The sequence below is a fragment of the Alosa pseudoharengus genome, unplaced genomic scaffold (assembly GCF_046254945.1).
Source record: "Alosa pseudoharengus isolate Yale_2024_CS ecotype anadromous, Long Island Sound unplaced genomic scaffold, YU_APseudo_1.1 YU_APseudo_1.1_scf_6, whole genome shotgun sequence".
Classification (NCBI taxonomy): Eukaryota; Metazoa; Chordata; class Actinopteri; order Clupeiformes; family Clupeidae; genus Alosa; species Alosa pseudoharengus.
In genome coordinates, this window is record NW_027468848.1 from 43278929 (window position 1) to 43304493 (window position 25565).

General features: G+C 39.6%; 2 protein-coding genes and 2 long non-coding RNA genes across 10 annotated transcripts in view; 2 read left to right on the forward strand and 2 right to left on the reverse strand.

Annotated features, from left to right (window-relative positions):
- The window catches only part of wscd2 (WSC domain containing 2), a 242732-nt gene that overhangs the window by 173654 nt on the left and 43513 nt on the right, over positions 1–25565 (forward strand). The gene's annotated exons all lie outside the window — the stretch shown is intronic.
- LOC143106921 (uncharacterized) lies at positions 883–5448 on the reverse strand. 3 transcript variants are annotated; one of them, XM_076271415.1, is made up of 15 exons: positions 5282–5448; positions 4554–4583; positions 4412–4441; positions 4262–4291; positions 4121–4150; positions 3979–4008; positions 3837–3866; positions 3695–3724; positions 3501–3530; positions 3363–3392; positions 3227–3256; positions 2890–3116; positions 2509–2668; positions 1051–1164; positions 883–948 (listed from the first exon to the last, which is right to left on the reverse strand). In XM_076271415.1, the coding sequence occupies exons 2-14, from the start codon at positions 4558–4560 to the stop codon at positions 1055–1057; spliced, it is 774 nt and encodes a 257-aa protein (XP_076127530.1). In that variant the 5' UTR covers positions 4561–4583; positions 5282–5448; the 3' UTR covers positions 883–948; positions 1051–1054. The 3 variants fall into 3 exon arrangements, with proteins under 3 accessions (XP_076127530.1, XP_076127529.1, XP_076127531.1); XM_076271414.1 differs by having other exon boundaries at positions 883–1164; XM_076271416.1 differs by lacking the exon at positions 3837–3866 and having other exon boundaries at positions 883–1164.
- Positions 1112–18204, forward strand: LOC143106923 (uncharacterized). Of its 4 annotated transcripts, none has more exons than XR_012983741.1 (13): positions 1112–1200; positions 2784–2829; positions 3016–3118; positions 3505–3524; positions 3841–3860; positions 4125–4144; positions 4416–4435; positions 7500–7715; positions 8200–8372; positions 8476–11709; positions 12023–12084; positions 14456–14529; positions 15670–18204. It is a non-coding gene; the product is annotated as an uncharacterized LOC143106923 (long non-coding RNA). The 4 variants fall into 4 exon arrangements; XR_012983742.1 differs by lacking the exon at positions 1112–1200 and having other exon boundaries at positions 2662–2829; positions 8476–8608; positions 9696–11709; XR_012983743.1 differs by lacking the exon at positions 1112–1200 and having other exon boundaries at positions 2662–2829; positions 8476–8586; positions 9696–11709.
- LOC143106924 (uncharacterized) lies at positions 6587–14447 on the reverse strand. 2 transcript variants are annotated; one of them, XR_012983744.1, is made up of 5 exons: positions 13361–14447; positions 10233–10267; positions 7512–7707; positions 7206–7317; positions 6587–7118 (listed from the first exon to the last, which is right to left on the reverse strand). It is a non-coding gene; the product is annotated as an uncharacterized LOC143106924 (long non-coding RNA). The 2 variants fall into 2 exon arrangements; XR_012983745.1 differs by having other exon boundaries at positions 12643–13417.

A 25565-nucleotide genomic window follows, 5' to 3' on the forward strand; every position in this document is an offset into this window, starting at 1 on the left:
GAATTGGCGGAACACTGTCAGTTTGGAGCTAGTGTTAATTTCGTCAGACGAGACGAGAGGAAAAATGTTCATCAACAACCTTTTTTTCCATGACTAAGACAAGACGATGACGAGACTGCACTAATGTCCTGAAACACTGACTAAGACTATCTTAACATGCATTTTTGTTGACGAAAAAAGACGAGACTAAAATGTTTTGCATGAAATAAAAACTAAGATAAAATCTCTCTTCATTTTCGTCTACAAAATGAGAAGACAGAATAGCTGTTACCTTTTCAAAATATTCCGAATGAGTTCATGGTTCACGCGCAGCAGCTTTCCTGTAGGCTACCCAGATAGCAAAAGGACGTTGAATCAACATTGAATCACCGTCAGCTGTTCAACATAATCACGTCGAATAAACGTTGATGTCTAACGTCGAATCAACGAAAATTTGCACATACCGTTCTGCGTCGAATCAACGTTGAGAACGTGACAAGAGATGACGGTGTATCGACCCCAGTTCAACCTTTATTCAACTATTTTTATTATTAGGCTTATTATTATTATTTTGGTCTAGATTCTAGAACATCCTGTTTTATCTACAACAGGATAGCAGACTAGCACTCTTACCATACACCATGACTATCCTCTCTCTACCGCCTTCTGACAGGATCATTTTGCTACATAACGTTTGTAGGAGACAAATGCACGTCCTGTATGCTATAAGGATAATAACCTACATCTAAATGGACTTTAAATTAATGCCATATCGACCATTACACCATGCTAAACGCAATTAGGATGGATTACCCAACATGTGTTTTATCAGGCCTACTACAACAGGGTAAGGTTGTTACAACTGATTGGTGATGTTTAGCTTGTTGGCTAATGATAACACAGTTGTGAGGATCAAATAATATTTATTTATTGTTTTCCTTTCTTCAATCTCGTCGTCAATCTTGTTGTCTGTAATACAGAAACAGATACAGAGCCCAATGAATACACCGCATCACATAAAACAAATCGACAAAATTGTCCAGCTGATTAATGACTCAATAGCCTACTTACGCGTCTATTTCCTGGGGACACCTCCTTCCCTCTCGGGAGCGTATTTTAGCCACTTTTTGACCGTCTCCCCGAAAACCAATACTGTGCTTCCGGGAAGCTGTTTCTGGAGTGCCGCTGAAACCGAGCAAAGCAAAGGACATCAAACATCAGGTAAATATCTATACTTCATTGTACGTAGCCATACATAGGCTACAAAAACATTGTATAACATTATACGAAAGTTAAGTGAAAGTTAAGTATGGACGCACGCATGTAGTATAATTCAAAATGCATTGCTTTATGCAGTGTTGGAAAGGTTGCTTTTAAAATGTATTTCACTACAGATTACAGAATACATGCCACCACTTTTTTGGCTACTGCATGCTAGCCCAGTCCCTTAGCCACTACACTACCACCCCCACCCCCCTTCTGTTATGTATAGAAAGTGTCTAGAATGTGCTCAGGAAGTTGCCATTGTGTTGACATGCTTTGCCATAACTGTCTTCAATAATGAATTAGTTCATTCATATCAAATTACATCTAGGGCCTATGCTTTTAGCCATACACTTGGTTCACCTACAGTACAGGCCAAATGTTTGGACACACCTTCTCATTCAATGTGTTTCCTTTATTTTCATGACTATTTACATTGTAGATTCATCAAAACTATTAATGAACACATGTCTTATATTCTAGTTTCTTCAAAGTAGCCACCCTTTGCTCTGATTACTGCTTTGCACACTCTTGGCATTCTCTTGATGAGCTTCAAGAGGTAGTCACCTGAAATGGTTTTCCAACAGTCTTGAAGGAGTTCCCAGAGATGCTTAGCACTTATTGGCCCTTTTGCCGTCACTCTGCGGTCCAGCTCACCCCAAACCATCTCGGGTTCAGGTCCGGTGACTGACCTTCATTTGTTAAAGTAATGATGGTCACTCGTTTCTCTTTACTTAGCTGATTGGTTCTTGCCATAATATGAATTCTAACAGTTGTCCAATAGGGCTGTCGGCTGTGTATCAACCTGACTTCTGCACAACACAACTGATGGTCCCAACCCCATTAATAAGGGAAAAAAATCCACTAATTAACCCTGACAAGGCATACATGTGAAGTGAAAACCATTTCAGGTGACTACCTCATGAAGCCCATTGAGAGAACACCAAGGGTTTGCAGCGCTATCAAAAAAGCAAAGGGTGGCTACTTTGAGGAATCTAAAATACAGACATGTTTTCAGTTATTTCACACTTTTTTGTTAAGTACATAATTCCATATGTGTTCATTCATAGTTTTGATGCTTTCAGTGAGAATCTACAATGTAAATACTCATGAAAATAAAGAAAATGCATTGAATGAGAAGGTGTGTCCAAACTTTTGGCCTGTACTGTATAACACATAATTGTGCAAACAAAGTATTGTGAAAATATACAGTTTAGAGTATTCAATCACTTGTTCCTTAATGGCACAGCCAACTTTTCAACTTACCAAACATGACATCATGTAGAACGGTATCTTTAAAGGCTCTTTTCTGGCCTTTGCCAGCCCAATTGAATTGGCTGGCCAGGCTGTTGGTCATAGCCTGGCACAGCATTCTCCTTGTGACATTCTCAGCCATGTGGCCGCCCACGAGGGCAAAGAAAGACACCTAACAACACAAAACGGTACACAAAAATAGGGATTAGTTGATCAGCTTGTTTCACAATCAATCTGTTATCAATCATGGCTTTCTATGTTTTTTCCCTTCAATTATACAATCCAAGGATAGCAGAAGATATTGCCTGCTGAAAAATAGAGAGCCAAGACGAGGTGGGTTTATAGTCATTCCCTCTAACTAACTCTTACTGCCCTTACAGTTGTAAGCCGTACCATTTTTTTTTTTTCAGAAGGGTCCCGCAGGATTGTCTCTGCCAGGTCAAACCCTTCCGTGTCACTCAGGGGAAACTTTATAGAACATGGTCCTTCTGACTCTCTGTTCCCCATCTCTCTTCTCAGAGCCCTGACCTCCTGTGATAGCTTTGCTATCTCGCCCCTCATGTCTTTGTTCTCATGTAGGACCTGGGCCAGCATCCCCAGGACCTTTGTAATGCCTATATCTGTAAGTACAGTCAGACTTTGCATAAATTAAAATGTTCTTATTTGACTCTAGTGTTATGTTACTTTCACACTGATCACATATAGTTGCTTACTTTTCTCCTTGACTTACCCCTCAATATCTGGCCTGGTTGAGGTGTGTCTAAAACATTGAAATTTCAGTTAACAAGTTGGGTTAAAGATTGGGTTAAAGTTATAAACCCATATCACAGTAATACAATCTGTGCTCATTTCTTTTCCTGACTTACCTAGCATCATGTTGTGTGCACGAGGAGTGTCTAAAACATTGAAATGCCATGTCAGTTAATAAGTTAAAACAATGGGGCTTGTTTAAAGTTATAAACCCATATCACAGTTTATAATCTGTGTTTTTTCCCCTGACTTACCCAGCACTGTGTGGCTTGGATGAGGTGAGTCTAAAACATTGAAATGTCTGGTCAGTCAACAGGTTATACCAGAAGGATTGGGTTAAAGTTACAAACCCAGGGTATATGTAGGAATCATAGAGATGAATTTACTACCTTTTACTACCTTTTTTGTCACAGTTTATAATCTGATTTTATTTTTCTCCATGCCTTACCTAGCGTCATGTAGTTTGCACGGGGAGGGTCTAAAACATTGAAATGCCATGTCAGTTAGTAAGTTAAAACAATGGGGCTTGTTTAAAGTTATAAACCCACGTCACAGTTTATAATCTGTGTTCATTTTTCTCCCTGATTTACCCAGCACCGTGCGGCTTGGACGAGGTAAGTCTAAAACATTAAAATGTCATGTCAGTCAACAGGTTACACCAGTGGGATTGGGTTAAAGTTATAAACCCATATCACAGTTTATAATCTGTGCTCATTTTTCACCCTGACTTACCTAACATCATGTTGGTTGCACGAGGAGTGTCTAAAACATTGAAATGCCATGTCAGTTAATAAGTTAAAACAATGGGGCTTGTTTAAAGTTATAAACCCACATCACCGTTTATAATCTGTGTTCATTTTTCTCCCTGACTTACCCAGCACCGTGTGGCTTGGACGAGGTAAGTCTAAAACATTAAAATGTCATGTCAGTCAACAGGTTACACCAGTGGGATTGGGTTAAAGTCATAAACCCATATCACAGTTTATAATCTGTGCTCATTTTCACCCTGACTTACCTAACATCATGTTGGTTGCACGAGGAGTGTCTAAAACATTGAAATGCCATGTCCGTTAATAAGTTAAAACAATGGGGATTGTTTAAAGTTATAAACCCACATCACAGTTTATAATCTGTTTTTTTTTCTTTTTTTTTTTTTCTGACTTACCCAGCACTGTGTGACTTGGATGAGGTGAGTCTAAAACATTGAAATGTCTTGTCAGTCAACAGGTTATACCAGAAGGATTGGGTTAAAGTTACAAACCCATATCACAGTTTATAATCTGTGCACATTTTTCACCCTGACTTACCTAGCATTGTGTTGGTTGCACGAGGAGTGTCTAAAACATTGAAATGCCATGTCAGTTAATAAGTTACACCAGTGGGATTGGGTTAAAGTCATTATACATAATATATATATCTATATATACACTATATTGGCAAAAGTATTGAGTCACCTGCCTTGACTCCCACATGAACTTAAGTGATATCCCATTCTTTATCCATAGGGTTTAATATGATGTCGGTCCACCGTTTGCAGCTTTAACAGCTTCAACTTTTCTGGGAAGGCTTTCCACAAGATTTAGGAGTGTGTTTAAGGGAATTTTTGACAATTCTTCCAGAAGTGCATTTGTGAGGTCACACACTGATGTTGGGCGAAGAGACTGGCTCTCAGTCTTCCTGTTCCAACATCAGTGTGCACCAATGCACAAAGTAAGGTCCATAGACATGGATGACAGAGTTTGGTGTGGATGAACTTGACTGGCCTGCACAGAGTCCTGAGCCAGTCATCTCATCCAACATCAGTGTGTGACCTCACAAATGCGCTTCTGGAAGAGCGGTCACAAATTCCCATAAACACACTCCTAAACCTTGTGGAAAGCCTTCCCAGAAGAGTTAAAGCGGTTATAGCTGCAAAGGGTGGACCGACGTCATATTAAACCCTACGGATTAAGAATGGAATGTCACTTAAGTGCATGTGGGAGACAAGGCAGGTGACCCAATACTTTTGGCAATATAGTGTATGTAGGACTCTTACCATCCTCTTCCCAGTTCAGCACATCTGCCGCTGCCCTGTAGCTGTTGCGAACATCTGTAAACAAGTAGTTAACCCTTAGAACCCTAAGCTGTTTTTAGGGCATTTTCACTACCTTTATTCATAAGGATTTATTCTGGTCATTGTAAGTGCCACACACATATATTATATATTGTTTTTTTCAGGAGAGTTTAGGCTATTCAGATCTGCCATCATTTCATGTATTAATACTAGCATTGATTTTATTTTGATTTTTAAAGAATTAAAATATAAAAAGTGTATTATAAAAATTCTTATATTTCGACATGTATCTGCCCACAGCAAGCTCACAGCTCTACATGCATTTCATGTGTGTGTAGGGCAGACTGTCCTGAATCGGGCAATATAATTGCCATGTTGGAGGGATACTCTGGGGCTGAGCAATTTACAGAAATATTTGCTGTGTGATTTACGGAAATAAATGCCATTTTTTATTTAGTGATGAAAAATGACCTTTCTGCGCTCCATATCTGTGACACGAACTGATCTGACCTGACTTGACCCGAGGTTGCGTGTTAGCCTGCGTGCCTGTGTGTATGCAGTCATAATAATTCTCAACTCTTTACTGCATTGCCATGAACAAAGTAAAGGCAAAAAAGGTGTTTATTTGTTGAAATTGGGATGCAATGTGAGCCTTGAATTGGATGCCATGCAGGAATTTGCTAGGATCTCAAAACCGGAATATGAACATGCTTTGCCATAGAGAAACACATGATAGCATTGGATTATAAACATGCTTTGCCACAAGAACAGACAAAAACGTGGGGTAAGTCCAGCTATATGAAGTTATTATTTTGCTGTCACTTCGTCTGTTTTATAACCCAGAAGGATGTACTTGGTATCAAATGATAGCTCTGAGTCTCCTCTTTCATCTGACATGCGTGGCATATCTATGCGATCACGGGTCCGCGAGTAATTCAAACGAGAGTAATGAGTGTGCAGCGTTGGTTTGTGTACATGACGTTATTATTTTGCAGTCACTTAGTCTGGTTTTATAAGCCAGAAGGATCGATAAACATGGTACCAATGGATAGCCCTGTGCCCCCTCTTTCATCTGATATGCTTGCCATATCGATGCGATCACGGGTTCGCGAGTAATTCAAACTAGAGTAATGTGTGTGCAGGTGAATGCAGAGAAGTATAGACTGTAAATATGATGCAATTTGATTTAATTTCATGATTTTTTTTAATTTTCATACTTGATCGTACAGACAAGTGTGTAGTCTCGTTGGAAAGCCCCACTTCTGCTCTGTCGTGCAATAAAGGTTTCATCTCGCTGCGATGAACCGTTCCGGAGCAATGTAACAGAGAAGAAAGGGTGTGTTTTTTGACGCACTTTGCGTCAATCGGGTTCTAAGGGTTAATGGATCATTCCGTGTTAAATCAGACAAAATCCAAGAAAACGGATGCTGCACTCTGTCAGATTTCGTTCAAAGTTTGTCTACCTAATATTTAGGTCCAAAAACCAAGACCTGTAAAGTATTTTTTTTATTTTTTTTTTATGAAATTCCAATGTTTTCCAAAAATGTTCACCCTTGATTTTTGTATAATTTTCACTCTCAGAAATGCCTAATCTTGGAGGCTATGTTTGGGCATTAATATCGTGAAAATTATTATTCCTCGCCTGCCCAAACTTTGTAGGGCAGAAGACAGACATGTTCCCGTTATGATTGGACCGTTAAAAGATTGTACTGCATGGCCATTAGTTTTAATGTAGTTACCAGGAGATATAATTTGCGGCCGCTTCTCAAATGCTTCTCGATCCTCCTCATACAGGTTTGGACTGTATTTGCGATTAGGCCTGTTAAAGACAGACATGTTTAACATCATTGCTCCAAATTATGTCATCACTGAGTCTGGAAAAACATTACCTGCCATTATAACTTACTTCAGTTTTCTTTTTTTCGGATACACAGTTTCCGTTTCTGTATCTATATCAGATGTTGCACAGTCCGGGTCGGTTGTTTTTTTCAGGCATTGCCGAGCCTTCTCATAGGTGTCTGAAACACAATTGTAGAGACACAACATGCAAATAAGACATTCTGCTTGTGCAAAATTCACAATTGAATTGAAAATGACAGTTCTTGAATTTGAATTGAGGTCAAAAACAGGATGAAGAATTACAATTTGAATATTAATTATAGGAAGTACAATTGGTAAGCCACAGGTCTCTGTTTTTCAGATATTTACTCACCACAAATGGCAAGGCAACGGACATCCTGAAAGATCTGCCAGTCTAAGGCGGGCAGTGTGCGCTGTCTTGCCGCCTTGGTCGCATCACGAGGGGGCCAGGCACATTTGCCCAAACCCTCCCAGGAATGTGGGACAATTGCTGTCCCTTTGTCCGCAAACTCCACAACCTTCCAATGATGCTCCATGGTCAGTCAGTACTGTTAAGGTAGGGTTTTTTTTTTTTATTATTTTAGACTGTGGATAGCATGCAGGTCAAAGTCAGTCAAGTCAAGTCAAGTCAGAACAGATTAGCAGTGAATTGCAAACAGTATGGATAGTGAAATTAGATTATTTCTCAACATTTTTTTTTTATTTATATATATATATATATCTTGGAAGTATGGAACCTATATACACTGGGCCTGGCTAGTCTTCGAAGGCTTGCCGGGCTCGAGGCAAATGTTGAGGCAGAAGGCAACAGATTGCTGCACTCAAACATGCCCCCTCCCCAGAGTTACCTTCAAACACAAAAAACTAAAATAAAAAAGCAAAGAAACAAACAGTACTCTGATGGAAGGACAGGGTCCAGCTGAGGCACTCTAACTACCCAGAATTCTACCTCTGCAGTTTTACTAATCTGTTTGCATTCACCTATCTGTGTTTGTTTGTTTTTTGTTTGTTTATTTTTTTTATTTTTATTTTTTTTATAGGGGGTACATCTCTAAATAGAACAGTGGACAAGAGGAATTGCTATGAGAGCATCTCCATCCTCATAAAGGGCACACTTTCTGGCAATCTGTGATATCTCACAAACTCTGTAGTTGCTCTGCAGGTTTGATACCTTGTAGCATCCAAGGTATGAGGATTGACAGGGATAATCGAAGTAAGTGCCCAATGTACTGAATTTATTATATACGATAAAGATTATATTGTTTTCTCTAATTATGTTTTTTACAATAACTATGTCACTGTTGATCTGTACACAGTTGTCCCCCAGGTCTGTGGAAATGGTGACCTCCTGCATTGAAGCCTTTCTGAATTGCTCTGCTGTTCTGAAATTTGGAAGCAATGGACCACTGTGATGTCTTTTATGCAGGGTAACTGAGTCAGTGGGAAAAGGTGTGACTGACACTGGAACCTCTGACAGTCTTTTTACTACTTGCTGTAGTGGCTGATTTGGTTTGCGCACCATTTTTTTTAATTTGCCTAAGCAATTTTCAAAAGGAAAGGCTGAGATGTTGTCGAGACACCCAAACTGTCTATATTCATTGGTTAGATGGACAACCTGGTGAACTGAAAAGACTAGTTCTTGTCTACCATACAACTCTTCAAAATGTTTCACAAAGCCTAGAAGGACCTCTTGTGCAAATTGAAGTCTCTCCTCTGGCAAACATGGGGTCAGCAACAAAAACATGCCAACGGAGAATAGCATAAAGTTATCATAAACGCCATCTGGCATACAATTTCGGAGCACCACAGGACCCGTATAAATCATGAATTGCCTTAATTCTGTCGCCTTCCAGCGGTCTAGGTCAGATAACTCCCGTGGTTTGCGTGAAAATTCGGAGGGGGTGTGGGGTCTTAAGTATACTAACTTTTTAGAAATGTCTGCAACTTTCCTGTGAGGTAGTCTTGTGGCTAGATTTTTTCCCCTCAACCAAAATTGAAGCAGCTTTTTCATGACTCCCAGGCAACAGAGATGCATATAGTCTAGTGGAAAGGCAGAGACCATATTTACTATGCCAGTCAAAGGGCCAAGTCGCTGCTGCAAGTGGTGCTCCTCGTCAGCCATTTCCCTGAAATCTGTATCCGTTCTGAGCTTGGCATGACTGTCAGGGTATGTCATCTTGTTGTGCCATTCGCCGCTCTGAGCGCACTTGTCGCACCCCGAATAGCCATTGTGTGCTTTAATGTTTTTGACAAATGCCCTGGCTGGGGCATCGCACACAAAGGCTGACACCACTACATGTAACACTTGCCCTTTGTGCTCAATACCAGACCTTAAAACCTGCGTTAAGTCTTGCACCAAATCACCAAGGTACTCAAATACGCTTCCCGGCTTGCTCATTCCTGAGAACAATCCTACCACGAATGGGTTTTTGGTGTAGTCACAGTCAATTAGACACAGTATGGGCCAAATTTGGGTTTTTGTACTTCTAAAAAGTGGGAGGCCATCAATGTTTAACTGTAATTTTATCTTTTGCAGGGCACTTGATACTGTTAGGCTCTCTAATTTTTTTTTTATGGAGTTTGCCAGGCCAAAATGAAAGTATTCTCCATTACAAATTTTCTTAGTGGCTACCTGGGTCTGAGTCCCTAGTAATGTCCTCCCATCTTGTGGGAGGTTCCCATGAAACACTCGCAGGATGGACAGAAGGGCACACAGTGCAACGTGAGACACTGCAAATCGTACTGCCCAGTCTTTAAGTTGATGGATGAGCATGCAGTCAGAGTCTGTGTCATCGGAGTCAGTCGAGTCTGTACTGTCATTATCAGCACAATGATCGGATGTGTCAGAGACTGTTGGGCTAGCAGGACAAGTCATGGACACCTGATCTAACCCTTCCCAATCTGGTCCAACAGAATCATTCCCAGCATGGTCAGGTTCCATGTAAACATGGTCAGGTTCCATGTGATTTTGGGAACTGACAGTTTGTTCATACTGTCGAACAATGTCCTGCTCTATGTGTTCTGTCAGTTGTGCAATTTTGCGTCTCTTGGACCAAAGAGACGACATGCCTACCACTATTGATGTCAGGCAGTTGACCTCCAAAGTGTCTGTAATGGGAGAGAAAAGCCAGTTAAAAAATGCCATTGACTGAGAGAATGTTATACGATGAATGTAGGCCTCATGCCGAAATGTTGTCATAAATAAAAACATTATTTTGGAGCCAGAGTCTATGGCACATCTCTTCCCTCTAATTATGGATATGTATTATAACAGTTTGCTGTAATGGCAGTGGCCCTTGAAAAAAAATATGTTTTGATATGCAGCGCTGCACTATGAAACCCATTATTTTCAATGGTTTGTCTTTGTTGTGTATAACGTGAACCCCCTACAATAACCATGCAATCAATTTAGCAGTACCCAATGTATTATGTAAGGGAAGCATAGGACAGGAGGGTCTCATGTTATGTTAGATCAATTTTGGTCATGGTACAGACTAGAATGTATTAGGCGTACTTTTCTTCTTTTTTTTTCGCCTAATACATAATTTACTTATGTAATTAATTCAGTATATTTCAATAGGAAATTTACTTCCGAAATCTTCAGCTTTGAGTTTGGAAAGTCCATCATACATATTTTTTGTCATGTGGGGGCATAGACAAACAAAGTGCATTAACAATCGGAGGTCCGGGTTAAGTTTAAGTTTTAACTTTTTCATGTAACTAAAAACATCTTTGCAAAAGTGCCACATATGGTTATATTGTAGAAGACCTCTACAATAATGATATGAGAGTAAAGTGGATTTAATGTAATACGTTTTTACTATAATTATATAACCAAGACTTTTGAAGTTTGAACCTTGAAAACAAAGGTGTTGGTTACATAAAAGTAAGAAGAACATTCAAAAATGTTATGTCGTTTTGCTACAAATTGGAAAAAAGTCAGAAGAGCCACTTCTTTCAAATGCAAATTTAGTTGAATGGGCCTGCTGCAGGCTAGAGGACTGAAAATCCTTGGATTTTCTTTTATTGTATTTACGAAACAATACATCTTTTTTTTTAATGTATATATATATATATTTGAAAACTAGAAGTTTCTAATGGTGTCACTTATGTGTTTCTAAGACAAAAACTCGCAGAGATTGAGATGTGTGTTTGGAACAGTTTTTCAAAAATCCAGGGGGGGATTTAAACTCCAGGGGTTAAACTTGGTTTGGTGCCCTGTGTGGCATGGAGTTTTGTAATGTAAAACCAGCACTTGCTTCATTGCACTAACGACAACTGATTTAGCTTTCTCTGATTGGGTGTAGTATATTAGATGATTTGTAATTGGTCAATTTTTGTGCATACGTCACATCTGGAATTCGCATTCTTCAGATTTGCCGCCACACACTCATTCCCACGGTAATTTTACAGAGGTAGGCTCATAGACATAATAGCAATGTGTTATGTCTATGGGTAGGCTGCCATGTGGCGTTTTTCAAGACCAAGTTCACAGAAAATATATATATTATTTGACTACACTCGACGAATTATGTTCACCGATTGTGCAGGTAAGAGTACAGCGTTAAGTTTTTAAATGTATTTTTGTTTTTAGAAATCGGCATTGTTGGTTAAACTTAATGTCACCATAGCTTGCATATGGCTAACGTTAGATATTGTTAGCCGGTTGGGTAATCCTTGATTGAACTGGTAATGTTAGCATGAATGTGCTTAGAGACCACATTCAGTATTAGCTAATATTTATTTGTGCCGTGGTTAGCTAGCTAGCTTACTAAATATTAAGAGTTTGATCATTTTGGTTGATACGTTTTTCATTTTAAGGTTTATGGCCTAAGGCTAAAGTTAATCATCTGTGTTTATCAGGTTGATGCAGCTAAAGACCATGACTAACTTAACGGAAGCTGATTGACTTGGATATACCTGAGGTAAGTACTTCTATTTACTGGTTAACGTTAGTTAAGACATTAACATCGATAGATTGTTGACATGTCCATGGGGCTGATTCCGATAGCCAGTTGGCCCCCTGATAGCCGTTTGAATTTACATTAACGTTAATGTATAAGCAGTAACAATCGGAAGGCAGCAGCTGCTTGAATGTGGTTGGCCGCCACTTTGTTTTGTTTCAACCCATTTCTGATAATTCTGGGTAGTGCTAGCAGCTAGAAGCTAGTCTTCGTGGTGATGAAGTTTATGGGATTCCGCTGTTACTTGCAACAGATTGCGACTGTTGACTTTTGTGATTCTAGACGCGCTGTGGTTACGATGAAGGTTAAAAAGAACAACCGTTTTTCATGACATTTATCTACATGTCATGTTCTATTGGATACCGTTGGGTAAAGTCGATGTCAACAATAATTTAACATTCATTAACCAATACAGAGTGCTCGCGCAGGAAAGGACGGTCCACTTGAACTGCTAACGTTAACGTCAGCTGCTAGCTAGCGCCAAGTTTGCTAGCCTCGGTTATCGCCACCGTCACTCACCTTTCAGGTCTTCAAGACGAATCAAATCTAATTAAACTAATCCTACTACCTACTCTAAGCTTATCCACAATATATATTTAACTAAACTAAACTATTCTAACAGATAAGCAAATATTATAAAAACTATACAAACGAACAAAACGAACAAACACGTAAAAGGTGAATAAAAGATAAATATCTAAAAATGTAAGTTATCTATCTAACTATCTATGTATCTATCTATCGAAACTATAAACTAAACTATACTATATCTGAAAAAAATATTATTTAAATGTCAAACTATCTATCAAATCTATCTCTCTATCTCTCGCTGTCTTGTCTCTCTGTAAACCGCCAACATCTGCACAGATTGACGGTCGTCAGGGACGGCTGGTTGACAAGCACGCGACGGTTCGTGCATTACATGTCAGCAACATATGTCATGAATCCTATAACATATTATAACACTGATTGGTCCGCATGGATATACAATCAACTAGAAAAAGTCAGAATGTGAGATTGTTGAAACTCATTAATTGTATGAAACGATTAGCCATTGCTACCCTGGAAATTCAGAGTTCTCGCGAGAGCATAATTTGAATTGTCTCTGCAAGACACTCTGGCATCGAGTAATGATACCAGTTGCTCTTTCCCCGTTGCAGCATTAGCTCTAAGCTGCTATAATTAGCTCACAGCAGCCTTTAAATAATGGCATACATGAACTTGCATGAGTACTTACACGTTGTATGGAATCTCTGGGTCCAAACTGGCATCTTTCAGTCTGTCGTCATTCTTGTAGGTATGTAGGTGTACTTGAAATTTCCTGGTTGGTTTGTTTTGTAACTCATAAATTCAGTCATTAAATGAGTTTTGCAAAGAGAGATAGATAGAAAGACAGTGTGAGAGACGAGTGAGGTATGCTGTTATGATGGACTGTTTTGTGTGTCAGTGCATTGGGTCCTCAACTCTTAGAGGTTTCAGAGGTGGCGTAGTAATTTGCGTGTGTGTATGTGTTTGGCTGAGTCTTGCAATAAGCTGTCTAACTATGGCATAATATGTATGCTATCTGAAGGCTACTTGGCAGAATACTTGGCACCATGTCAGGCGTGCCCTATTCCCCTCCCCACAACTCTGTTGAACTCCTCTTCAGTGAAGAATGTAGCTGTCAGCTGTCAAATGATAATGTATCTGTGTTTGGTATCATTTTGAATGTTTCACTGTGAGAAGTAAGAGGGTCTAAGTTGGAGAATTGTATATTAAGTGTATATGGTTTTTCTGTGGTCTGGGAGAAAATGGTTTGTGTTCTGATGAAAAACACTCCCACCACCTTTGTTGTTGATAAGAGATACCCTGTGGAGGCCCATGCTCTTTTCGTATGTATAGTGTCTATATGTTAATTTCTGATGTGGAATTTTACAAGAAGAACCCTCTGTTCTGAGTGGATAGGCAAGAGGTTACACTGGGAGACTCTGTTTCTGAGAGCTCCAAGGTGAGAGTAGCTTAAGATATGCTATAGAGGTCTCTGCTTATCAAGACTTCCACGAGCGTGTAGGAGATTTCTGAATTTCAGAGCTCCAAGGTGAGAGTAGCTGAATCTAGATGTGAAGGAGCTAAGGGGGGGTTTAGGACACGCTTGCACGTCGTGCCTAATGACGTAACAGTGTAAACTGTGGGCTTACTGCTTAATGCTATGACCTGTGGATTCTTAGCGTTTGCCCTTTTTTTCTAATCAATAATACAGTCTATGAATGACTATAATAATCTGGTTTAGTGCTGTAGTAGTATTATTCTAACAAATAATTTTGTCTGTCTTTTTTCTCTCTCGCTCTCTCAGCCTGTACCTTCTTCAGAAGCCCACCACACTTATCCTGTATGATGACATGGTTCAGCTGTTGCTCAGATCTTCAGGTGAGTCACATACCTTTCTGACTTTCTATCTTTTAGCCTAATTTGCCTTAAATGATCAGCTCTGGAGTCATTGGAATGGTTATTTGACTTATTTCGGGTTGAACACACTGGGCGAGTTGACCAATCACAGTCTTTTGTATAAAGTTAAAGCAAACACATAGCCTTAATTCTCAAAATAGGTTTCTTTGTGAATGTTGATTAACTACTGACATATTCTGCTCCACATTTTCATAGTCTAATTCTGTAGGCCTATAGAGTTAATTTAAATGATTGTCTTTGAAATATTGCTTGAAATAATGGTGGCACAGGGCTATGTTTGTACTACTGACTCCCATCACATTTTCATGGCCTAGCCTTATATAGATAGGTTATTGTTCAGCTTTTTTTACTACTCTTTGTATACTGAAAAAAACAACAACATGTCATTGTCAAAAAGTTACTTTTGAGAGTGCGGATTAAATACTGGACATGTATGAAATATTGCCGTTTTTACTTAGTCTCCCTCACATTTGCATCTCTACTCTTACTAGTAGTAACCAAACCCATTCGATTTACTTAATGTTGTACAAGAACAGAATTTTCTGTTATTTCATTCATATGCATGCCAGGAGAGGTGCGACGTTGGTCTTGAATTTCATATACAGTGGTCTTAAAAAAGTCTTAAAGTCTTACATTTCAGATTCAAAATCCTGGGGGTACCCTGTGATATATATTTGTGATTTGCTATTAAAAAATTCCTCGAATACAAGTCAACTCCTATTTCCACTAGTAGGAACATTTTAATGTTTAGCGATTTCAGACACCCCTATTGTGTACCGTACCATTTTTAACCACTGTGGCGCTAGAAGCAACGAACGACTTCAGCAAGTGTCAATGCCAGGTCGGTGGCACTGACAAACAGAAAGTCTCCAGGCTCGTGATCATGCTCATGAAAAGGCAGACTGACCGGTTTGAGGAATGTTATAAAATATACATGCTAAAGCTGTAGGGGAAGCTCTGTAGAGAAACCTGCAAGTGTAAAACAAGCGTAAACGAAAAGCGAAACTGGCGAAGAAATTGCCAAACCTGCATAGTTTCCATTGAATTGTAAATGGTAAAACACAAGGTTACTGATTGTATGTTTCTCTTTTCACTGAAAAGCCCAAGGACTTAGAACATGAAGCCAACGAAGCCAACGAAGCAGACGAGGACTCAGCCCAGAGACACCAAATGGAAAAGCCCATTGCAGTAATCAACTACTGGAGATGAATGCATGATTACATTTTTTTTTTCTAAATCATGTTTTGACATTAGACTTCTACTGGCTTGAGTAGGTGGGGAAACATATAGTCTAATAGCCGTTTCAAGTCTGGCACCAAATCACCAAGGTACTCATGACTGTCAGGTAGGGGTGTAACGATATTTTAACACTATTTTAAGAAATCTTCAGTGATGACCTAGCCTGGCTCTGCCCTCCTACGTACTTCCGCTCAATTTGCATTTCCCTTCAGTACGAGGTCTGGGTTTGAGGTGTATTTGCGGGTTTTCTCCGGCAGAAAATCTGCAGGTCCAATCAACGAACAGAGGGAGTAGCTGAGAATGATGACGTTGAGGTCGTGCGCTAGTTTGAGCCAGACATACGTCACGACCAAACGTTAGCGATTGGTTAGGCAGATCCAAAGTGGCTCTGGGCAGATCCAATAGTTTTAAACTTCAACAGAGTACTCGTCTTCAAGGAAGTTAACGCTTGGCAATGGAAAAAGTCCAGACTCTCTGTACATTACGAAATGTACGAGAGTCTGGTAGGACCAGGCTAGTGATGACCTGTATTACAGTAAAGATAGCCTTTTGTAGACAGTCACAGAATACAAAACAATTCAGGAGATGAGGGGAGAGATTGCAAAGTTATCACAGGAGGTCAGGGCTCTGAGAAGAGAGATGGGGAACAGAGAGTCAGAAGGACCATGTGCTATAAAGTTTCCCCTGAGTGACACGGAAGGGTTTGACCTGGCAGAGACAATACTGCGGGACCCTTCTGAAAAAAAAAAAAATGGTACGGCTTACAACTGTAAGGGCAGTAAGAGTTAGAGGGAATGACTATAAACCCACCTCTACATTTTTTTTCTTGTAAATTTAGACTTCTACTGTGGCTTGAGTAGGAGGGGAAACGTATAGTCTAATAGACTGTCAGGTAGGGGTGTGACGATATTTTAACACCATATTAAGAAATCTTCAGTGATGACATGTATTACAGTAAAAATAGCCTTTTATAGACAGTCACAGAATATTAATAACACAGTGTTATTTGGATAAGATCCAAACATATGTAGTACTGAAATATGTATCTATTCATGCTAAAGTGAAGGTATTCTGTGTATTAAGGTAAGCATTAAGACCAGGCACCATTTAAGCCCATTTGCAACTTTGAAGTCAATTGTTTGGTTTTTTTGTTGTTGTTTTTTTTTAAGAGGGGCCTGTCGAATGCTATTCATTATTTTGTCCAATTATACAATTTCTTAATTATGTCAATTTTTATCATTCACATTTCAGTCAATCACATTTGTCAATATTAAATGAAGCTCGCTTACGTGCAGTCTCAAGGAGGCTCAGATAAAGTCGCTTCAAAACTTTCAAAACTGTTTTTGAACCCCTCAGATACCCATCTTTTAAACTATTTTCAGCCACTGGCTTAGTAAGTATGTTCATATTATGTAAAGTGGGAGATTATTGATTTTTTTCCCTGTATAACCAGGTAGTTCTTTGTAATTTTTTACTATTTATATGGAAAGATGAGTTTTGCTAGTTAGAGTAGTGAGCTTATCATTAGTCAATACATGTAGCCCTACTGATAGATACACTGCTTAAGGATTAAACATGTTGAGTATACACATTAAATGTTTTTCTGATTGATTTTACATAAATCTTCAAATTAAAACACAAATAAGGTTTTGGATGGGTGAAACATTTTCAAAAAATGCCTTTTTTCCAGCTAGCGTAAGCTAACTTTGAATAAGAATTCCTTGTTAATTCAGGAAGTTTGGCAAAAGAGGAATAACTATGATGGCAAATTTTAAAAGCATATTGAGGTTACAGGCACTTCTGTATACATTTGTTTCATTTAGTGAGAGCATATTTAACTTTATATCCCTGGTAGTCAGTGTGTTCCAATTAAGCCCATTTCATGTGTTTCAATAGGAATAATGAAATTTTGAGGTTTGATAGCTTTTTATTGCAGTCCTGTGTTTAGTCTTCGGCCTACTTAGTCATGTTTGTGGTGGTCCATTATTACAAGCCAAACATCAAATGCAAGTTCAAAAAAAATGAATTGTGTATAACATGTTACTGAATAATATGTGTTTACTACCTGAAGAAAAATACATTTTTATATTTGTGTAAATAAATATGGTTGTGGGCTTATTTGGAACACATATGGGCTTAAATGGTGAACTTAAATATGTGAACTTTTGGTGGGCTTAATGGGTACACTTACCTTACTACAATAAATAAAACTTTATTGTGATGTTCTTAAAAGGTGAATATTCTCTTGTAGCCTTTCACTGAGGTTTGTTTCTAGTCAGAAGTTGCAGTGTCTTCAAAAGGATGGACACTCATACTCTTTGGCCTTGAAGAATTTGTGTTATTTATGCTGAGATTTGTTAAGAGTATATGCAATAAAATGTTATTAAGAAACTGTCACTGAGTCCATTTTCTTGCCTCAAACACTACAAGTTAGTTTATTTTGCAATGCATGGTGCTCTTTCTCCATCCACAACCTGTCAACCCTTAAGTCGTGTGCCATTCCCCCCCTCCCCTCTATCTTGGCCTAGTTTTTCTCGTATATGTCTCATTCTCTCAATGCATTTATGAATAGTGTAATGGTTGTAATGGCATTCATTTTAAAGTCCATTCTAAAGTATGTAACCATCCCCATCATTTCAATTATATCTTGATTCAGTCAGCTACAGATGTAGGCTGTTCAAGTAGGTAGGCTATACTAGCAAGTTGACATTCCTGACAGTAAAGCAGACATTCAGTAATTTGATCATTCAATGTGTGAATTTGAGGTTGTGCTGTCGTTTTGTTGCAATATTGCCTCTTTATTCATTCATTCAACCTTTAATTATTCTCGGATGTGCATTGAGGGTAGCCCTCATTTTCAGTGAAGCCGAGATAAACAATAGATCTGGGAAAAACTATACACAGGTGATGTGCGTGCGTTAAGTACACTTTAGGTCCACTAATCCAGTTGCCAGAATCCGTTGTCGTCGCTTGTGCAGACTTGAACCAAAGATTGTTTATAAATCGTCTGCTTGAACGCTGTTTCGCTATCATCCACGTGTTGAAGTTACAACTATAATTCAACACAATTTCAATGTCTTTTTAACAACGTTGAATGACGTTGATAAAACAATGTTGATTCAACGAAATGCTTTCGACGCTCTACGACGGTTGCGAAATCAACCATTCATATCGTTGATTCACCGTTGAATTCCAGTCGTCTGACGGAAACCGACCAATCTGACCAGCAATCAACGTTGATTCAACTCTCCTTTGCTATCTGGGTAGTCTATGTGCTGTTGCTGCAACCCTGTGGCAGCAGCACAAAACTACATGGAACAAGAACACCGGAGATTTCTGCCAGAGTTAGCAAGGTAACTACCTAGGCTTTATGCCACAATGCTACATACCCAGAAGTTGAAGCTTCTCTCATACATATACAAATTAACATCCTCCAGAATGTCCATACGAAAATTTTCAGCAAGTAATGTCAACTATTTAACTAGTTACACTGATGATGCAAAATTTGCTAGCAAGTAAGCTAATATGGAAAGTTCGCTAGCAAGTTAGCTAAGATGGAGAGTTTGTGTTGCGTTTGAGCGCATATCGCCATCTAGCGTGGCGGAGTAAAACATTCATACTTGGCTCTAAACAGTGTTTCTCAAACTTTTTCAGATGAAGGACCACTTAACTAATCAATAAAAAAGAAACGCACGGACCACCTAGCTAAAAAATAAAATAAAAAAATAGACCTAGCAGTATATTAGCCTCACTGAACCACCTTGCTTATTGTCTTTGCACTTTGCTTAATTGTGTCAGAGGATTCATATGATTTAAACTGGCATATCTGACATAGACAGTGTTGTAGAACAGTTTGAATTTACATACAAGTTTGTTCAATATTGCAAACAACTCATCTATATTATATTTTACCACGTCTGCTCGTGGACCACTTGGGATAGCTTGCGGACCACCAGTGGTCCCAGGACCACACTTTGTGAAACACTGGTCTTATGAAGATGGTGGTCCAGTCAAAACGTTTACTGTCTATGGCCAAATCCCAGCCGAGCTATAACTGTAGCTCGACTTACCTATGCATGTAAACATACTGACTGACAAAAAATCAGAATAAGTAATTATAACAGACGAGTAGCCCTGTGGATACACAATATTGTTAGAAAATTGAGATGTGTGAAACACTATTTGACTGAAATGGTAATCAGAAATAATTTGTTATAAAAAAGACTAAAATGTTTTGACTAAAACTGACTAAGACTAAGATAGCTTTAGTTTTCTTTTGACTAAGACTAGACTAAAATGACGAGACTTTTAGTTGACTAAAACTTGACTAATAAAAATTATATTTGAATGACTAAATATGACAAAGACTAAAAAGGACATTTTGTCACAAGACTAAGACTAAATTAAAAATAGGTGACAAAATTAACACTATAATTGGGACAAGAATATACAGTGGGTCCCGTTTAGTAGTGGCCACTTCATTCGCGCTTTCCGTGATTCACGCAGCTGTGTGAAATGTATTACAACTTTTCAACACGAGGTGGCAGCTTAAGTCTGCTATAGCATTGCCGGTAAACAGAGCAGCGGACTGCATTCAGAGGCATTGTAACCAGCAGTGTGATTGATACTGTAAGCCATTGGTTCCCAAAGAGTATTTTTTATTGTGCTTATAGAGCGCCAAAACATTACACATGTATCATGGCGCTTTACAGAATGTAGGTAATCAGAGAAAAAGGAAAGAAAGGAAGAAAAGAAAGAGAGAGAGAGGCCCATGGGTAACAGGGGCGAGGAAAAACTCCCTAGAATTGGAGATACATATAGGAAGAAACCTCGAGCAGATCCACGACTCAAGGGCCTGACCCATCTGCCTAGGGTCAATACAGGACAGTAAGGTCTGTATACATGACAAATGCATATGATAGTCAGGTGTAGAGAATAAGACATGGTGTTAAAAAGCACTTGAGCTGAAAGTTACAAGAGGTGGGGTGATTACGTATCTGGTTTGATAATTCATTAATCCTGATTTAGTGACAGAAAGTTGAAATAGTCCAGCGTTGGATTTGTCCAGGGGAAGGGAGTTGTCAAGGGGCATGTGGTGGGTCGGCAGACAAGCCAGGAATCCGGGCAGAATTGTCATAGGCAGGTGGTGGGTCGCTAGGCTGTACGGGCCAGGAATCCAGATAGGGGGACAATAGGGCAGTCGAGGATGGGACTTCAGGTGAGATGGGTGAGAGGAGGGCCAACACATGGATAGTTGATGACTGGCGATGATATACCTCACAAGTGAGGTACAGTAAGGGGAAAGAAAGAGAGATGTAGAGTGGGTTAGTATTACTGAAAATCAAAATGGTTAATGTCAATAAGTAATTAGTGGTACTATATATTGTTACAGTATATAAAGACTGTGTAGCGACCCACAGGTGGGTCACCAGCATAGCCTAGTGACAATTTGTGTTGTGTAATAGGCCTAGCTTACACCTTATATAGCTTAGGAAAGCTAACAGCTTTCTATTAGGATCTAGTTTGTTAACAGTCAAGGTTTTGTCATAACTATAATAATAGTTCTGAAACTGGGGGGCGAACATGTCGCAGAGGGAACGCCAGAGCGTGGATATCTCACTCGCAAAAGGAAACAATATTTCTGTCGGGCGCCTACTATGGACCTCACGGTTGCAAAATGCAAGTCATGCTCTGCTCTGTTTACCGGCAGTGCTACAGCAGACTTAAGCTGCCACCTTGTGACGAAAAGTTGTAATACATTTCACGCAGCTGCGTGAATCACGGAAAGGGCGAATGAAGTGGCCACTTCTAAATGGGACCCATTGTAGCCAAGGCCCCCCAACACACACAAAAAAATACATTTTTATAGCCTATCATTTAGTATCAAAAGTAATTTTGTTTTAAAATATTAATTGTTTAAAAGAAAATACTGCTAATTTGATGCTGTTTAACAAATTTATAAATTGTGTACTGTCGCTTTAAGAACGATTCACGTTTAGTTCTCAATGATCTTCTGCCAGCTCTGCTCTACTATAGCTACTGCTGTACCCTCTCACAATTTATAAATGGTCTGTAGTGGGAACTACTGTTGCCTTCATGATTTAATTTTAAAAGTTTCTATCAATTATCAACAATGACAAGTCAGCTGGAACCTTTCACTCTCTCTCCCTCTCGTGAGCACTCAGCCGCTTTCCCAATTAAATGGAGTAGCATAACGTTCAAGAGTAGGCCTATCATCTGTTATGTAACATGATGTTTTGACATCAACATTGTAAACTAAGAGTGAAAGAGTGAAAAGCAGTTTGCAGTAAAGATAACCAATGTTGTCTATCGCAGGAAAAAAATAGCGAGCAGCCTGATAACCAAATGAAATGCTCGGCGGGCCGGATTAAAGTGCTTGGCGGGCCGGATCCGGCCCGTGGGCTGCAGTTCACCCACCGCTGCGCTAGAGTGTTCAATGTATACACATAAAAATTGCTGTGAGTGATTGGGACAGTGTCCTGACTAAGGGTATCGAATTGTGTTATGTTAACTCAAATCATCACCGAGATGTTAGCCCACTTCCTGTTTGGCGGCTTTGTCGCCATATTTGATTGGCTATCACTGGCAAATAAACTTGAATTTAAAAAATCTGACAAGTATAGTTTGTGCAGCTCGATCTGAAGATCATCTCCTTCAAGTGAAAATTGGAAGAAATTTGTTTAAACTTTTCGTAGAGTTTGGACTAAATCCAATATGGCGGAGGTCCAATATGGCGGAAAGTGACACGATAGGGGTTGGTGAACTTGGGATGGTCCAAGGATTCAGACACTACCTCAATTGTGAAAATCAGACAAAAGAGTCAAGGATCACACGCATGAACGCATGCCCAACATTGAACTGGTGGTGGCGCTAGAGCGTTCAATGTATATGCATATAAATTGCTGTGAGTGATTGGGACAGTGTCCTGACTAATGGTATCGAGTTTAGCTCAAAGTCTAATAGGAAAAGCTAGTAACTCAATGGGTGCCTTCACAGCTTCGATGCTAGGCCCCCAATAAGTCATGCACTGTAATAAGATGATGTAGCAGCCTCGCTGCTTGACCCCCAATGATGATAGGCATAATCATATTGGGTGCTTGCCTGCTATGGCAGGATTGGCAATAGTTATTTCAATATTGGAAAATTATTACAATATTAAGTCCTGCAAAAATAAGTTTAACGTAATAATGTATAACCTCCCATTAACAATATTTTTTGTACATCATTGGCATATTCTACAATGTTGCTATGCTCTGAACGTCTGTCAGATTCTGTATTACTGTGCTACTCCACTAGCGCATCATGCCTAACAATGCCCCTTAGCTGTTCTATAATCAGTGTAACCTACAGCCACTCAGGGTTTATTACTTACATAAATGGTGACCTTTACACTTTACATCTCGATCTTGAACTTCGAAATCAAAGGTTGAATCGATTATGTAGCCACACCCACAATGTCAAGTCCAAATGCATGCCAGGGAGTCTGTTCAACTGCAGCAACATTATCTCCTCGAGCTTTAAGCTGCAGCAAGTTAAAAAAAGGGTAAGGCTATTTGCACCCCTGGTACAATTAGCAGTGTATGCTATTCGTACCCTGGTGCAATAAGAAGTGAATTCTATTTGTACCCCGGTGCACACAGCAATGTGTCCTATTAGTACCCCGTCTGGTACAAATATCAATGTATGCTATTCGTACCCCGGTGCACACAGCAATGTGTTCTATTAGTACCTCGTCTGGTACAAATATCAATGTATGCTATTCGTACCCCGGTGCACACAGCAATGTGTTCTATTAGTACCTCGTCTGGTACAAATATCAGTGTATGCTATTTGCACCCCTGTGCATTTAATCTGGCATATTGATCACACAATGTAATAATATATATATATTTTTTTAAAAACAAACAACATGTTTTTTTTTGTTGTTACTTAACAGAGTGTGAATAGCTCAGCTGTGTAATATACACTCTGAATAAGGTATGCTGTTTGCATCAATGTACAGTTAGAAGTGGATGCTATTCGTACCCAGGTGTTTGTAGTACTGCATGCTATTTACACCCTGGTGCATGAACTAGCTCATTGTTGCAATCAAAACTAACGTTTGAGAACCGATTTCTTGTTCAAATTGCGCGCCTTCTCTCCAGAGACGTTGGTACACATGCACACTCACTCCGCCAAAACGCATGACACGGGAATCGAACCCCGGTCTCCCGCGTACCAGCCCTTGCCTGTGACCACTGCACTATCTGTTTCAACAAGAAGTTGAGGTTTGCAGGTAAACTTATAGTTTATAGGCCTGAACGTCATATTCACGAAATTTCTGTTAGCTAACAAACTGACGGTTGTATGTGTTCACTGAACAAAGATTATGAAAATAAAACACAACTTTTCCATCTCAACTTTAATTTGAACAGATATTAGACCTGAAACCGTTCAGAATTCTTCACTTTCTGCTGACGAAAAAACGAATGTCGGCCATGTTTTTTGGGCACGCGAGTAACATGTTTTTGTTGTTATGTAACAGAGTGTGAATAGCCCAGTTGTGTGACCAAGGCTATTCGTACCAGGGGTACGAATAGACACTCCGTTAAAAAAAAGACAGAACACAACAGAACTTGAAGCCCCTCCTGCAACTTTGAAATTAGGGATGTCCCGATCCGATATTTGGATCGGATCGGCCGCCGATATTAGCAAAAAATGCATATCAATATGGGATCGGCCTGCACGGGAAAATCCCGATCCGGACTCCCGATCCAGTTTGTTTTCAAAACTCCGGTCCGTGTTTTCCAGCGCACCAACGTAGGTAATCCATTGCATTTCTTTTTCAGCTTTTCCCCCAAGATCCGGTCCGCGTTTTTCGGCACACCTAGCGACCTGTCCAGCATTCCACTTGTCTGTGCATGTCCCACTAAGAATTTCAAGTTATCGAGCAAACATTTCATGTCACAGTTGAATTAATTTAATATAGCCTAATGTTAACCGCGACCGCGAGTGTCCGCTATACCCTCTTACATTATTATGGCTCTTATGCATGTTGCTCCTGACAGCTTTGCCTGTCTAACGAATGTTATCTCCGCGATTTAAGATTGTTTAGACACAGCACACACTTTAATTTCCCTATTTTTAGAATCGGTTAGCCTAACAAACGCATTTAATTTCAAAAAGCAACGTGATCAATCGCTAACAACTAAGTGCACCTAGGCCTACAACTCTACACATCCAAAAGGGTAGAAGCTTCCAGTAGGCTATCATAGCTTTTTTTACCGTTCCGTTTTTTTTACCGCGCAGCCTACGACGATGTGAATTAGTGACAGCTGTTGTCGCGGTAAACTTAAGCTCCTGTCTCTAAATAGTGTAGATGTACTTGAATGTTGCCTGATTTTCTCTAATAAATGCAGCCTGTAGCCTAGGTTACTTCAGCAAACCCAGATCAGTTGTGGCATCAGTTTCGCTTTTAAAACGCAACAGTAGTGATGTAGTACTCGAGTCCGGTCTCGGACTCGAGACCGGTCTCGAGACCAATTTCTGCTTTCTCGGTCTCGTCTCGGACTCGTTCCTTCAAAGACTCGGTCTTGACTCGGTCTCGGACCACAGTGGGTGGAGAAGGACTCGTAATTTCAGACCGAGTCCTCGAGACCAACGCATTTTTTATGTTCATATAAAAAAAAACACACAACACATAACAACAACAATAATAAAATGCAATGTTGACCGGCATTATTTAAAAATGACATCCC